Source organism: Urocampus carinirostris, chromosome 13, assembly GCF_059441175.1.
Source record: "Urocampus carinirostris isolate Australia breed hairy pipefish chromosome 13, RoL_Ucar_1.0, whole genome shotgun sequence".
NCBI lineage: Eukaryota > Metazoa > Chordata > Actinopteri > Syngnathiformes > Syngnathidae > Urocampus > Urocampus carinirostris.
The window spans coordinates 38,602,293-38,618,750 of NC_142361.1; the positions used below are offsets into that span (position 1 = coordinate 38,602,293).

Here is a 16,458-nt window from a genome sequence, read left to right on the forward strand (position 1 = left end):
TCCCCTCATTCAAACTTCAATGTTATCTTAGAAATTTAGATTTAACATGCACTCAATCACGTTGTGGAACTGGATTTACACCAAAGTACTTCGGCGCCGTCGCGAATGGCAGCCACTCCAGCAGCTCCCATGTTATTTTTGCTACTTTTGTGATTTATTGTTTTGTTTTTGCTTATTCCTTCAGTGTTTGCCTTACAGCACTTTGGATTACTTTCTATCCTATGGATATGGGTTTAATGTTGTGAATTCCCCTGCGGGGATGAATAAAGTATCCATCTATCTATCTTACAATCACAAACTTTTCTCCTCTTTGGACGGACGCTAATCAGAGGTAATGGCAGGCGTAGGCAAATTCGGTCTTCTGTCTTGCATGTTTTGGAGGCTTCTCTTCTTCCGTCTCCTGTGAAATAAATGATCACTTCTTAAACTGGCTCTCCAGAATCTTTATATCGATACTGGTCATCTGAGCCACCTCGGAGGAATAAACTCCAGGTCCAAGGTTGACCACGGCTGGAGTTGTGGGTCTGTTGAGTAAAGCCTTCCTCTCTCTCCAGACATAGATACTTTATTCATCCGCTTTGGGAAATTCACATTTCCAGCAGCATCCCTGCGCTAGAGAACAAAACAATAATAAAGCAAAAAGAATACAATACACAAATACCCAATGTAGCGTGTTGTATAGACAATCTAGATAGTGCTACACAGAATACACACTGCAATAATAATACGGTAATATGCAATGTGGGGGGTGTAGATTAATGTGGGCCTTTACTCCACCGGGTGGAGTTAAAGAGCGTCATGGCATGAGGAAGAAAAGATCTCCTCAGTCTGCCCGTGGTACAAAACTGTGACAGCAGTCTGTCGCTGAAGCTGCTCTTCTGTCTGGATATAATGCTGTGTAGTGGATGTGATGAATTGTTCATGTAGAAAGTGAAGGCATTCATGTCCTTTCGAGGTTTTCTTCTGATTTTCGGCCACATTCCAAAAACATACTTGGCACATGCATGCCACATTAGGCCAACTTCCCCTCCCACACAAATTTTACATGACTATTTAAATTCCACATAAATCGCACCAGATGTGCCACATACATTAATCTCCGATTACACACAAATTGACCACAAGAATGCTATTTGAAGCTTTTTTTTGGGGTTGTTTTTTTTATTAGTTTTGTGTCAATCAACAGAGCTGACTGGACCATTTCTCACTCAAACGCACACACAATTAAAAGCATTGAGAGCAAGTCAATAAAATATTGATTCGACGAGGAAGTAATCTTCAGCAAAAAAATATGTTAGTTTCATTGTACTAAACTCATCCTAGATGAAAATGCTCAATGCAAAAGGCAAAAAAGATAAAACATTTGAAATAAATCAGCTTGAGAAGAGTTCAAACTGGTTGATCAATGAGTGGATATGAGGCGCTTCCTGTGGCAAATCACGACTTGACTCGATCTGGACTTGGCTGCCACCCTCCCGTCCTCAATTCTGGAAGACAAAGAAGTAACGAGCTGAGCGTCATTGCAACCAAAGTCACCCTAACCCAGTGCTTCAATTATTTTCTGTCATTCCCCCACCTAGGAAGAAGAAATCCTCTGCCAATGATTGCTCGATATGAGCACATTAATTTAGGTGATCACAAAATATTGGTGGGGACAAAACGATGACTGCTCGATATTGGTGGTGCAATATCTACGCCCTTATCTACAAAACTCAAACAGCTAATAAGTGTGATTGGGGCATAATGTCTTGAAATAAATGCCTAATTTATTTGGCTTCCCGCTGTCCGCTGCCAACATTTTTAACAAGTAATTTCCAAGTCAAAGTCATTTTTATTTGTATAGCCCTTAATCACAAAGAGTCTCAAAGGGCTGCACAGATTATTATACAGACTATTTTTCAGACTATTATTACACCATCCCCTGATCTGGAACCATCATGAGGGCAAGGAAAAACTCAAAAACCTCAACATAAGGAAAATGAAGAAACCTTGAGAAGGGACCACACATGTGGCATCCCCCTTTCAGGATTACCAGACAGCAAAGGATGTTGCAATCACAAATAATACAGAGATATTGTCCACGAAAAGTATAGTATGCTATAGAGTAGAAGTGTTACACGGAAAGCTCATCGGTCTTTCATCTCTCTGGTCGCAGTGAAGCCTCTTGTTACATACGCTTTGTAAAACTTCTTTGACTTAGCTTTTGGGAGACCATAATTTTTATGCCTGTCACTCTTCGCCCTTCTTGCCATCTCTGGTGATTTTTCCTGTCTACAGTGGAGACTACTGTATTTTTATGACCATAAGGCGCACATAAATGTATCTGATTTTCTTCCAATTGTGCGGTTATGTTCCCGCTGTATTTTTTAGTACTTAAACTTATATGCTTGACAGCGTCGTCGTAAGCTGGCTGCAGCAGAGGGCACCCGCGCACTATTGTGTATGTGTTAAATACAGAAATAGAACCAGCCACGGAGATTGTGCCTTTTAACACATCATTCTCTATGCAATGTGCAAAGCGCGAATGCTAAATGTAAACCAAACAGGATTCTGTTTGCTAATTGTACATTGAATATTTTTATACGATACTAAGTTGCAAATCGTTGCCTGAAAGGTGCTATACAAATCAATTTTGATAGATAAAACACTGTCAGTTATAGCACCACTGCCCCCTAGTGTAGTGGAGGTGAAATTGCTCTTTATTCTGAGAGAGCAAAACCAAAATATCTCCACAGAGGTCAAACGCTTGATGAAGCCTCTCGCAGAGGGGCGCTTCCCACTATTTGAGAACCACTGCCCTCACAGAATGACTCAAGCAGAATTCAAAGGACAATAGGCCATTTTTCTGCTTACCTTAGTGGCAACGGGCTCATGGAGCCATTTGTCCCGGTTGCAGCCAGATTTCGTGGTGGAATATGCGTCAGAGACAGCATCCTGTGGAGAGTCAAAGCACAAAGCGTCAAATGCATAGTCAGAGCGCGCAGCCGGCGGTGTTTTGGATACCTGGCGCTTTTTCCTCGGCAGGGTCTTGCTTTCGTGCTGAACAGCAGGCCATTTTTCCGGAGGCATCCACGATGCTGCATCAAAGGCGGCGGCGAAGCTACTACGGGACGACAGCGGGTTGGACGGGTGAAGCCATGCCTCCAAAATGGCCTGGACCTGCGGTGAACACACCCACTTACTTTCAGCATGGTTCTTTGAATACCTGCCACCGAGCGTTGGAAAGTACTAGTCGCAATAGAAAGAGCATCTTGCACACTGAAAGATTTTATATTTTGTCCGATCAAATACAAATTACATTTAATGCAAAAATAATTCACTGGCTGTGCTGTGGGGCTGGTCATTGCGACCTGGTGGAGAATGATGTTTACAGAAAACAGCAGGAACTGGGACAAGGGCTGACGCAGGAGGAGCCTCTGTGACGCAGGAAGGCAGGCATTGTTTGGAGAGGTTGTTCTGATAAGCTCTGCTGATACGAGTTTTTTTAGACATTGCGACGCCCTTCGGCGAGGAGGTGGTGAAGCTGGCACCTGGCGCGCCCATGAGAGTAGTTAGCACACCCATGGGAGGAGCCGGCACACCAGCTTGTGAAAAGACGTGGGAAGACCGGAAGAAGATAGAAGATTGAGGGAGAACGAGAGAAAAGGCTCGACGAAGACTAATTCGATGGAATTCACTTAGTTAATTTGTGTAAGAAATTAAATCTGCCCCCGTGTGGAAATGCCGGTCTCTTGTTCATTTTTCCATAAAGAAATGAGCATGCATTGTTAGGCGAATACAAGTTGTGTTTGGTTAACGGAGTCAGATAACAAATTCGAACAATTTGGTAAACGATACATTTTTAATAGTTTAATTCCTAACAGCACAAAGAAATCTTTACAGCCATCTTAAACATTTCTTTTTCTATCTGAGGTTGGATAAATACAGCAGATCCGGCAACTTTTAAGTATCTGATCCGTTTTGGGCAAAACTGGACCACTCCGTGAAGTCAACGATGTTGGGATTAACGCGTTACAAAGGAACAAGTTCCTGGAACACAATGACTTTTCTAGGTCACCAGTTCTCTAATGCGTTATGAATAAAATTCTGTAACTCAAATATCGTTACGACAATGTGCTACTTATTAGGAGCAGATCATGAATTACAACGTCCTCTCATAGCTAATTGTTGCTCCTTCCCCCATGATGTTACATTCAACCCTCAATTTGCCAGCAAACAATGAGGGTGTGCGTGTTTAGATTTACCAACAAATTACGACTGAATACAGTTACGATGGCAGTCTCAAGCTCAGAGTACGATGAAGTCGAATTTTTTCCTCATAGAGACATTTTCCCTACCACATATACTTGAATAAAAGCTATTAACAACTAGAAAAAACAGAAATGAGGGTCACCAGTAGCAAATGTTAGGCAATGTGTAGGGAGGGGGCGTGGCTTATACAAGTACAACAAAATCAATGGGGTAAAATCCAGCACACAATTTATGTTAAAAGAGTGCTGAATTTTAATCTATTTTTGTAAAAATACACGACGGCTGGAGAGAAAAAAAATGTCGTGGACAGTACCCAGAAATGGAGAAGAAATTCTTCAAGTGGACAAAATGGATAAGGAGTGTCTCTGCCAAGTGTTTGTTTGCAAACTCTCAAGATTGCACAAACCAATAAATATGGAAGGTGTACCAACCAGTGGAAGCGATGAACAAGTTATTTTATTATATATCTATTTCAAAGCAGTTTAAGGGGGTCGGCTTCAATGTGAGTATACACTGTCATTTGTAACTAGAGAAGTACTTTCAAGCAACGAGCTACTTTTTGGTGTCAGTAATCTGGGAAGTGACGTACTTACATTTTAAACGGATTATCTAGTAACATTGTTTTTCTGTAACAGGCCCAAACATGCTCGATGGCGCAAACCTCAGCAATTTCATCCCTCAAAAGCAAATGATCAATCTCATTCCAATTGTTACCTTTTGTTCTTGTTGTTCGTGCTGCAGAGGTGGTGGGAAATTCTTTTCAAGTTTCGGCACATCGGAGTTGAGAGGAACACCGTTTTTGTCACACGTTCCTCCACGGCGCAGCAGCCAGGTCTCCAGAGCTTCTTTGCCACAATTTTCGTCGCTGATACATTGCGAGTAGCTGGTGCAAGGCTCGTTGGCGCGACACGTCTGAGGCAGTGGCGCCACCTGCTGGAGCCAGGCCTGAAGAACGGGCGCGGTCGGGGCCGGAGGGCTTTTCAGGCACTTGAGCTGACCCAGGTTCTCGATCTCCAGGGCCGGTGTGTTCTGGCGGCAGCGGGAGGAGCAGCTGGAGCCCGCCAGCCAGTCTTCCCAGGGCCGACGTTCGGCAAACGGTGTCAGCAGCAGTCGGCGGTGATCGACGCCGCTTTCGGCCGCAGCCGCCGAGGGGCTCGCCAGCCACTTGCTGAGCAGCTCGCCTGGCGCAATGAAAGCGTCATTCGCCTTCTTTGTGGGGGCGCTCGGCCGGTCGTCCGTCTTGTTGTCCCCGAGCAGCCAGGTCTCAAGGTCTTGCAGGTTACAAACCTTGAGAAAATCCTTCGGGGCCGGGATTGGACAAGAAGCCTGGACAGTTGAGGGACAGTTAGCATCTGTGAGCCATCAAGACCAAGAAAGCCCGCCGCAGCCTGCCCTACCTTATCTTGGCTGGATTCGAATCCTAGTCCAGGACAAGCTATCTTTGGAGGATCCCCCATTGTCACGTCCTGGACTTCCTGTGGACACAAAAAGTCCCCAAGGTATTATTTACCTGCATCGGGAGTCACCAACTTATTTGAGAATAAGAGATCCATATTTGTTCCCCATTAGCGCAAAAGGTTATGCATTACAAAAACAGCCAACTTATTTTATTGCCGTTATGTTCAGTGTGGGCAGCACGGCGGCGCAGTGGTTAGCGCCTGTGCGGCATAGTTCTAAGGTCTTGGGAACCTCCTGTGCGAGTTCAAATCCAGCTACCGGACTTTCTGTGCGGAGTTTGTATGTTCTCCCCGTGCTTGCGTGGGTTTCCTCCGGGCACTCCGGTTTCCTCCCACATTCCAAAAACATGCATTTCAGGTGGATTGGCCGGTCCAAATTGTCCCTAGGTGTGAATGAGCGAGCGAGTTGTCTGTCCCTGTGTGCCCTGCGATTGGCTGGCAACCAGTTCAAGGTGTCCCCTGCCCACTGCCCGATGATAGCTGGGATGGGCTCCAGCACCCCCGCGACCCTACTGAGGACAAGCGGTGCAGCTAATGAGATGAGATGTTCAGTGTTTCCCATACATTAATGGCCTCAAATCACAATAACTTTTAGATTTCTCATTATACAAATGATCACAAACACCATGGTGTGTATTTGTGCTACGAATCGGTCAGTCAGAAAGTATCTTTGTCAGTGAGCCCCACCAACATTTACCATATCACTGATATGAGTATTAGATTGAATTAATAAAATCTTTGACTAAGCGAATGTGTGATGTATATGATGGAAGACCTGGGCACAGATGCTGCCAAATGATGTGATGGCCTCCTTCAGGGAGCGCGAGTCGGCTGTGAAAGTCATCTCGGGCGTTTCTTCAGGCCTTAGGCTTAAGTTAGACAACCTGCGGGAAAAAAAGCAAACAAAACTGATCACTGCCACACCCATTAGCGAGCGCTCATCTATTTCAGGAGAAGCACGTCCAAAATTACGTTTAAATTGATAACAGAATTCTAAAACTTACAAAATGTGAGAAAATAGCACATGCTTTTGCATAATATTTTTATACACGTCATTGTTATATTACAATTATTTTATAAGATAAAGCGTTTTGAAGACAATTTGTCGCGTCTTTGCCTTCCTGAGCTGTGACATCATGTGAAGAACACCAGCACCCTAGAAAGCAAGTCACCAGATTGGTTTACATGTTAACTAGTCAAAACAATCGAGTATTTTAAGCCAAGCTTTGGTACTTTTTGTGGAGAATGACTAGGCCCTGTGTGGGCGAGGAGCCAATATGGAGCGAACCGGCAAAATAAAAAAATAAATAAATAAAAAAAAATAAAAAAATAAAACACGCAGGCAGGCGGAAAAAGGGAGGCTGCCCAACCAAAACATGCAGTAAGCAGCTAAGATAACCTGGAGCCAATCACCAAAAATGATTACAGAAAAAAAAGAGTAACCCAGCCAGGGTAAAACAATCAGCCTGGCAAGCCAGCCAGGTAGCTGACCGCTAACGGGGCTAACCTGGAAGCCGTTGAATGCCTGCACGCTAAAGGGGACTTATCTGAACGTTATCACATCAATTGCAAGACGTGCGAAGAAAAACACAAAAGGAAAAGTCACAATCACATACCTAAAAGGAGGCGAAGGCAAAAAAAGGAACCCACGCTGTACACGACTGCAGGTAAACTTGCGCTTCAAAGCATGCAACTCCGACAAAACAGTCAGATTTCCCCAAGCGACACGGTAAGTCCAATTATTCCAAGCAAATAGAAGAGCTATGCATTCGCCGTTTACTACAACCCCCTTCTGTTTTGCAACGGGACCAGCCGTTGTCTTGGTTGTCTTTCGGCAATGTCACTGCTCTAGGGGATATGAAATCAAACTGTCCACTTTGAGAATTAATTTCTCGAGATCTATGGCGCGTGGAATATTATGGACCATATCTGCATGATTGTGGGGAGGAACACTGCATGTTTTGCTCTGCCTAATCTTTTATAATCCCTGTAAAAAGTTGGTCAATTCTTACTTGTCCATGCAGGTGCTGAGCTGTGTGCTGAGGTCACCATCTCCACTCTGCAGCTGTTGGACAATGATGTCCAACTGTCCGTTCATCTGAAATGCATCAACATATGTGCACAAATAAGAAAACGTAAGCAGGAGAAGCATCAGGGAGCACTTTCAACCAGCCACAAACAGGGACCACATTTATAAGTACCGTAAATTCCGGACTATAAGCCGCTACTTTTTTCCCCCAAACGTTCAACCCTGCGGCTTATTCAGTGATGCGGCCAATTTATGCAATTTTTCTTACGCCCGCCAGCGGCGCTTGAGTACAAAAGGTAAGATTTAGACCGGTGGAATATATGCGGCGAAGAAGACTGCAACTTCTTGGCTTGTGCACAAATTAAATTAGCGTTAACATACCCTTATCATGCAAAACGCAAAAAGAAAGGCACATCAAAAAATCCACCATCACCAACGGGTTCCGAAAAGCCGGTCTGATGCGGGACGGAGAGGAGGGCACAGAATCAGGAGTGGATGGGAGCGTGGGACGACGTCTATGACAAAGTTTCTTTCTGACACTGAGGAAGACGACTTTGATGGCTTCAGTTCTAAGGCGGAAGATGAGGACGGTTTTACCCTGATTAATACAAGTACGGTATGTTTTTTACTGTGTTGCGAGCGTGTTGCTACCATTAACTCTCCTGTCACGTTTGGGATGAAAATTATATTATATTATTATTATTATTATTATTATTATTAAAGCTTTGAAAACTCTCTCTGTGTACCGTCTTTCTTTGTAAATATGTGTAACCATGTATAATATGTATTTGCAACTGTATATTTTGTAATGTATTTATTTTAGAGACTTATTCTGATATGTTATGCACGGGTGAATCAAAAAGAAGGGGCGAAAAAAACGGGGGCTGACAGGAAGTGGAGTAAAGGTGAGACGTGTTTGTGGACGCGGCGGACAATAGTGGATATATATTTTTTCCACCCTTACCTTTGGAAATATACACTCGTTTCCTTGGATTACTTTCAACGGGACCCAGACTCTGCAGGTCTGCATCCAACCTTAAGTACCGGTATCATTTTCCGTTCATTTTGCCGGCTGTGAATTTTGAACTGTGTACTTTAATGAAGGACATTTAGTTTCAATCGCAGGACTTGGAGTCGGGTTTGGGTTAATTTTGTGTTTGTGTTACATTTTTTAATGTGGGCGCATGCGGCTTATACAGTATAGGTACAAAATCGGTTTTCCTCTTAAAATGTGGTGGGTGCGGCTTAAAATCAGGTGCGCTCTATAGTCCGGAATTTACGGTAATTGTTGACTTCGACGGTTTTCTGCGTAGTGACGAGAACTGTGCTTGCGGAACTCGATTTTCTAAGTCGATATGCAAAGGCAGAAAACGAGACGGGGAGCTTACCCGGTAGAGATGATGCAACTGCTGCTGCAGCGTTTCCGCTTTAACATGTTCCAGCAGCTCGATCTGGCTGAGGAGGCACACCTCCCTGCAACGCAGCGCCTCCTGTTGGCGACTGACGCAGCTTTGCAGCTGCCAGCGCACCTGCGGGACAACAAACACCAAGCATCAGCAAGCTGACAACCTCAGGCACGATTTGCATTTACGCAAGGCGGGACCTTATCGTTCATAGAAAAAAATAACAGAGGGCCATTAACACAGCCTAGAAAATCATCGCCCGCTCTCTGCCCGGTCTGGATGACAGTAACAATATTATGGACTCCTCTCGTTCTTCAACCAACCCTAACCTTAGATTTTATAGGTCCTTAAAAACAAGGACTAACAGGCTTAGAGAGTTTTTTCCCCAGGGTCATCACCTCCCTAAACAAGCACACAAAACTGAAAAAAATAAAATTGAAAAACATTCTTTATTCTTATTTTTGGACAATGTTGCAGCTAATGTCAGCACTACTTTACATTGAACTATGATTCTGGTACACTATCAACTTAGGCCGGTCTACAAGCACTATGTTGTGTGTGTGTGTATATATATATATATATATATATATATATATATATATATATATATATTCGTCTTTTATTAAATGTTCTAAGCTCACAGTGAACAATGTACACTATGTTGTAATCAATTTCCATACTATAAAGACAATTCTGACTAACTATTTAAAAGGACAAATGATCAAGCTTCAATATTTCTGTCCCTCTCGGTCGGTGGTTCGCGCCCCGGCCGAGTCATTCCTAAGACTTAAAAAGTGGTCGGCGGCGCCCTCTGTTGGCTGCGGCTGCATCGGCTCGCTACAACGGGTCAGGTGCAATCGACATTTCGTTCTGTGTACATTGTTACACAGAATGACAATACAAGGAAATTATTATTATTATTATTATTATATTAAAGATGCATGCATTTTTGTTGATGCTAAATGTTATCCGCTAGTTTTCATTGTACTATTATTAAGTTACACTATTTTTCATTGGGGCAGCACGGCGGCGCGGTGGTTAGCGCGTGTGCGGCACAGTTCTGAGGTCATAGGTTCAAATCCAGTTACCAACCTTCCTGTGCAGAGTTTGCATGTTCTCCCCGTGCTTGCGTGGGTTTCCTCCGGGCACTCCGGTTTCCTCCCACATTCCAAAAACATGCATGTCAGGTGAATTGGCTGGTCCAAATTGTCCCTAGGTGTGAATGAGCGAGCGGATTGTCTGTCCCTGTGTTCCCTGCGACTGGCTGGCAACCAGTTCAGGGTGTCCCCTGCCCACTGCTCGGAGATGGCTGGCTCCAGCACCCCCGTGACCCTACTGAGGATAAGCGGTGCAGATAATGGATTTTTCATTGCATTTTAATTTTGGCCAGTCTCTGAGGACTACTTTGTAAATAGGTTTGCATACAATGTTTCACTATGTTGTTATCAATGGCAATAAAGATTATTCATTTGGAGACAGCAGAATCTACAGTGGAAGCTCGGTTTTCGAACGCCTCTCAGTTCGAACAAATCGGTTCTCGACCAAAAGTTGCGAGAAATTCTTGCTTCACTTTTCGTTCAAAAAAATCGGAGTTCCAACGCCGGTACGCTAGGGTGCGATGCTGAGCGGCGTACGGGTGTAGATTGCCCCCACCCCTCGTGGGAACTGTTATGACGTGCGCACGCACTTCTATTTGCTTTCGCTTTAGATATCGGTGAACGGAGTGTTTTAACCCCTAATTATGCCTCGGAAGAAGTTCGGTGCAAGCAGCAAAGTTGCTACAGGTGAAAAAAGAATAGTGCGTACAACTATTGCATTTAAGAAAGAAATAATAGCAAAATATGAAGAAGATGTGCGAGTTTCCCTTCTTTCGAGGGAATAGAGCATGGCTTCTGCAGACCACCACAAAGGTAAGAAATCCTATTCATAAATCGTTTCTTTATCCTTTAACCGCTCACCACTTGTTGTGGAGACCCCGGTGCTAAATGACGTGTCAACGACCTGATTTCTTTATTTTTACACGTTCATGTTAGCGTAATCTTCCGTACGAAAGATTACGCTAACGCACGATTAGCCTGGGTTAACTTCATGTTTACGTTCATGGTAAGCATTCAGGGTGTTGGAACGGATTAAAACGATTTGACATTACTTTTAATGAGAAAAACGATTTTCAGTAATCGAACAAATCGGTTTTCGAACAGGGTTCTGGAACGGATTATGGTCGAGAACCGAGGTTCCACTGTATTTGTCAATTGGGCCGAACCTCTCTGGCGTTTTCCCTCAGCTGTTTTTCCGTCTTCTGCACACTCTGAATGGCCTTCTCCAGCTGATCCTGGGCCAGCAGGCACTGCTTTAGTTTGCTGCCTGCAGCGGGCATCCTAGAAAAAAAGAAGGGGGGGGGATATCGAAGGTTTATACAAAAACACACACTTGTCTCGATACAGGGTTGCCACATTTACCTCGTTTGTTTACATTTAGGGTGAGGACATTTGCCCTGAAAGTTGAAAGCAGAAGCAACAAAACGGAAAGCACAAAGTTCCTTCCTCTTTAGTGCAGGGCTTGTTTTGCTTAGCCATCTTTTTTTTTAAACCTTATCAGCAGTAAAAGATTGATTTCTTTAGCAACAACAAGAACGCTTAACTTTAATATGGTAAAAAACAGATCGTAACTGTGTCCGTATGTCATAAAGGGATTGTGAAATTGCAACTGATGGACACTGGTGTTATTATTTGAAGGGGGTGGTACAGTAGTTCAGATGAGTTTAGATTGCTATCACTTGGAACGAACCAAACTACATGTTTAACATTAGTGGGAAATTTAAGTCCAATAATTTCTGGCTGCTTTATAAAGGGCTCCTACAGCTTAAAGCTAATTCAATTCAAGACCTAATGTCTTTTGAAATCGAAGTTTAGACCAAGTTGACACCATATAAAATAGACGGAATTTTAAACAAATGTTTATTTTATTTCAGTTACACATTTTGGTCCAGTCGAAAACAGTCAGTCTAAGAAACATAGCACTCTCCTGTTTTTAACACGTCATGTCATGTTTATTTGTGACGCCCTTAATAACAAAGAGTCTCAAAAGGCTTCACAGACCACAGATTATTGCAAACCATAGTTTAAGTGAAAGAGTCTTATGTTAGACCATGACAGAAATCTGTTTGGACCAATTATGTCAGTTGGATAATGAAAATAAACAGGAAGACAAAACATTCCCATGATTGCCTTTCTAAGCTTAAAAGTTCACTGTTTAAGTCAATTAATGTTTATTTGCATAGCTCTAAATCACAAAGAGTCTAAAAGGGCTGCACAGACCGCAGATTATTGCAAACCACAGATTATTATGACAACATCCCCTGATCTAAAACCTACATGAGGGCAAGGAAAAACTTAAAACCTCAACATGAGATAAATGAAGAAACTTTGAGAAGGGATCTCACATGAGCCAATTTCTCTTCCAGGATGACCAGGCTGCAACAACAAATAATACACATGGAAAACAAATGAAACAGCTGTTTACAGTACATCATGGGTCCTTAGTCTTAACTGGCAGAGAACTACCAATTCCAAAGAACTCTTGAGCTACATTCAAGAGGCATTTCTCTCTTGATGCATAAATAATTACTTTTACTTAATCTTTTTAGTCCTGGCAAATATAAATCTTAACGTGTTCACATTTTTGAGACTTCCAAAGCTGGATTCCAGACATGTTCATGCCAAATAAGGCCTTTTTTGGAATCATGAATTCAATGCCTTTAGAGACTTCATAAAGATCCATAGGAACCCTGTTTATAACTTTTTAATAGACTTGTTAAAGGAAATAAACTCAAAATGATAATAGAGGAAGAACAAAAGCTAAAAGGTGGGCTAATAACCAAAAATAAAAACAAAGTATTTGCACAAAGTCAATGCATCGACCATTATTTTTTTCAAAGCAGGTCTCGTTTTTGTCCCGTTTACTTATTTATTCTTGACTGTTCATTTGGGATGCTGCTTTCTTCAGAAATATAAGTCACAGCTAGACTGAACAGTGTTTATACCGTAAAAGCAATGACCAATTTGCAATGACAGCCAGCTGAAGAGCGGCAAGAGATACAAATTCTGGCGAATTCTCAAACGAGTGCATGTTTTCCAAGATAACCAATGAGAAGGTATTGAGCTTTAGTTTTGACAACTCATTAAATTAGTTGCCCAAAAGTTATCTAGAAGGAATACAGATGGAAGAACAGATAAGTGAAACGAAATGCAGAAAAAAACTCAGTCGCTAAATAGAATGTACTTTTCCCAATTGAATGTGGAAACAGTCATAATATATAGATTTATTGATATTTTGTGTATGTGATCACAAAAAGGTAACCACCTTGTGTTTACATGACTATTTACTTGCAGGCAACAGTCTTACATGGATCCGAAATTGGATTTTTTTGTAGTGATCTGAATTAAATTGTTTTCACATGAGACATTTTCCATTAAATAAGACGATTTTATTCATGTTACTCAACAAAATCAGCAAAGCAAGGTGATTGTTCCTCCTGTCCATTGCTGTGTCCACAAATAAATTTACATCATACCTGGAAGGCAACTATATATTGAGTGTGGCATTTTTGCCATGGGGAGAAAAAATATAGCGGAGACGCCCTGGAGAAATCAACCAATGCACAAGGCCTTTTGGATTACTTGAATGCATATACATGCACATGTTTTGGGGAAATGAAAGAACTAAATCTTGGGTCTGCAACCCAAACTGTTGAAAGAGCTTAAAGGAACAAAAAAAAAAAAAAACGGAAATAGGTCTGCAGCCCCCAAAAATGTAAAGCCTTAGATAAACCTATTTTTTTAATTTAAGAACAAAATGGGTTTCATACACGAGTTAGTCATATATTTATTCAGAATATTCTCAAAGCATTCGAAAACATCAAAATTTTTGGTGTCATGTTTGTCCTCTTACAGAAGACCACAAAAGCACAAAAAATATATACAATCCTCCCGTGTTTTTCTACTTTCATACAATTCCGAAAGCGCTCCTTGGAGCCACTAGAGCAACGTTAAAAAGCCACATGCGCCACAGGTTGCCGACCCCTAGAAAAAAACCATTGCGATCGAAAAATTTGCAGTCTGAATAAGACTTCAATTTGATATCTGTGCATGTTTCCTTGTCTTTACAGAATCTAAATAACAGCAATAGAAAGATTCAAATTGGATTATTGCCTGCAAGTGAACGTACACTTTGAGAGCACCTTGTTTTTCTTTATATATTTTAGCTCGATAATAGTTCGTGTCTTTATTAACCAAAGGATATCAGGATGGAAATTCAGGACACAAGTGTTTCGTATTATTTCAAACTGTTTTTGGATGAAGCGAGCGATTTCTTCATACCTTGCACACAGTTTTGCCAGCAGTCACTTCTGCATTTACATATCTGTCAACTTATGTTTATGATCATTTCCAATTCTGTACGAAATGAAATGAACTGCATTTATATAGTGCTTTTCAAGTCAATGACTTCCCAAAGCGCTTTACAATGTGCTCCACATTTCCCAATAGCAGCCTTGCAGCCATGTAAGGCGCTAACTTGCTTATTGGGGGTATTAGGGGTTCAGTGTCTTACCCAAGGACACTTCGACATGTAACACGGACGAGCCGAGATTCGAACTGGGATCCCTTGATCCCAAGACGAGCGCCCTAACTCCTGGGCTACTGCCGCCCCATAAACGCCTTATATTTTTTGGACATGGGAAAAAAAACAAATGTAAAAATAAATGTTTTCAGTCAGACTTGCCCGTTTCGCTCTAATCCGGAATCTCTGGAAGATGACAACGTCATCATAGATTGCTAATATTGTCACGTTACACGGACAAATGTTTTCCTCGGCCAAGCATTTATTTCAAACTAAATTATGACAATTTCAGTTGGAGTAAACCAGTCTTTAAAACAGAGGAGTCTGTGAAATCATGCACTGCTACGTATAATAAACCACACTGAATGTACTGGAAAGTACAAAAAGAACAAATAAAGAATGAATCGTTTGTGTTGTTTATTTGGTAAATAAAGTAAACTTGTTATAACTGATCATTTTTTCCTATTGAGTTTGCAACTATAAAAAAGGGGGAAATTGACTGAGGTTGACGGGTATGCAGTCATAAAATTTGCAGTCAAACTAAAACACAAATTTAAGAAGAACATTAGGTTTACATTAGTAACCAAGGGGTTTAAAAATAAAAGTTAAAAACACCCGTTAAGGGTACACTATTTCAACCGGTGATATAAACAAACGTTTCAGGCGGAGAGAGCGAATTCTTACCTTGCAAATAGTTTTGCCAGTTATTATTTTCGTGTTTAAAGCATCGGGACTAAATTCAGAAGTCTGAATTTGCAGAACCGACACCAAAATTCGACATGCACGGCAATCGAGAGAATGCTGACGGCACCAACTTCATTGGAAAGCCATTTTGTGCATTTCCTTTTTAATGAACTTTGCCAACGAGAGAAGCCAGGAGGGAGGGCGAGGGCCACGTTTTCTCTTCTTATCAGCAGTCAACACGCGACTGATAAGAGTCAGATGGGGCCCCAAACACCATCGGTACTTTCACCTTGCTGTTTACAAGCTCAGCTGTGCTGACGTTGCGGACTTTCACGTACAATGTCCCCTTTAATGCAACGAACCCCCATCGATCGGGACAGATCGAAAAACGAAAGGCTTAATGACCAAAAGCATACAGTAAGCAGCCAGGATAACCGGAAGCCATTCAAAGAAAAACAGCCACGTCATAAAACACTAACCCAGCCGTACATATACCAAATATTTGAAAACCGAGACCACTCACTCGGTGGTTTAGAACAGATCAAAGGCTTGATTATTTAAGTCAAGGACCATCCGAGTCGATTCGGTGAGCGAGAAGGACAACAGGGGGCCGCCATAAGCGCGTGCTAGCCTGCACGTCCACACGGCCTCGCGTGACGTCAAACCACCCAAACCTAACCGAGGTCACCCAAAACAAAACCCAAGAGAAGTGACGAATTCCCCGCTCGGTTCGACCGATCAAGGCCGAGTAAATAGGACGGATTTCGACCTCCAGTCGGTCAAGGCGGCGTTCCGCCATTTGCCGTCTCGTCGGCGAAAGCTCAATGCTAACAATGTCCGATTCACCTCAGGCTTTGTTTGCGGTCGCTCGATGGACGAGTCTCGGGCAGATTTACGCGGCGGTCTCGCCCAGTAGCTTGGTTCCGGTCTTTGGACTTCGATGGGGGGCCACCAGGTCCAGATTATGCAAGAAGAAAGACCAATGGGGGCGTTCTTGTGGGTGGAGTATGAGCTG

General features: G+C 42.5%; 1 protein-coding gene across 2 annotated transcripts; it reads right to left on the bottom strand.

The window, feature by feature from the left end:
• Positions 1-1,127: 1,127 nt before the first annotated feature.
• Positions 1,128-16,458, bottom strand: ncoa4 (nuclear receptor coactivator 4). Of its 2 annotated transcripts, none has more exons than XM_088350767.1 (10): positions 16,290-16,458; positions 11,404-11,518; positions 9,126-9,266; positions 7,721-7,806; positions 6,484-6,592; positions 5,649-5,726; positions 4,966-5,577; positions 3,004-3,159; positions 2,854-2,934; positions 1,128-1,487 (listed from the first exon to the last, which is right to left on the bottom strand). In XM_088350767.1, the coding sequence occupies exons 2-10, from the start codon at positions 11,515-11,517 to the stop codon at positions 1,482-1,484; spliced, it is 1,383 nt and encodes a 460-aa protein (XP_088206893.1). In that variant the 5' UTR covers position 11,518; positions 16,290-16,458; the 3' UTR covers positions 1,128-1,481. The 2 variants fall into 2 exon arrangements, with proteins under 2 accessions (XP_088206893.1, XP_088206894.1); XM_088350768.1 differs by lacking the exon at positions 16,290-16,458 and adding an exon at positions 15,444-15,608.

Coding starts and splice junctions, on each gene's coding strand:
- ncoa4 (XM_088350767.1), bottom strand. CDS start 11,517: ATGCCCGCTGCAGGCAGCAAACTAAAGCAGTGCCTGCTGGCCCAGGAT. Junction 9,267..11,403: donor TGAGGGAAAACGCCAGAGAG/GTTCGGCCCAAT, acceptor GTTGTCCCGCAG/GTGCGCTGGCAGCTGCAAAG. Junction 3,160..4,965: donor ACGAACAACAAGAACAAAAG/GTAACAATTGGA, acceptor TGTTCACCGCAG/GTCCAGGCCATTTTGGAGGC.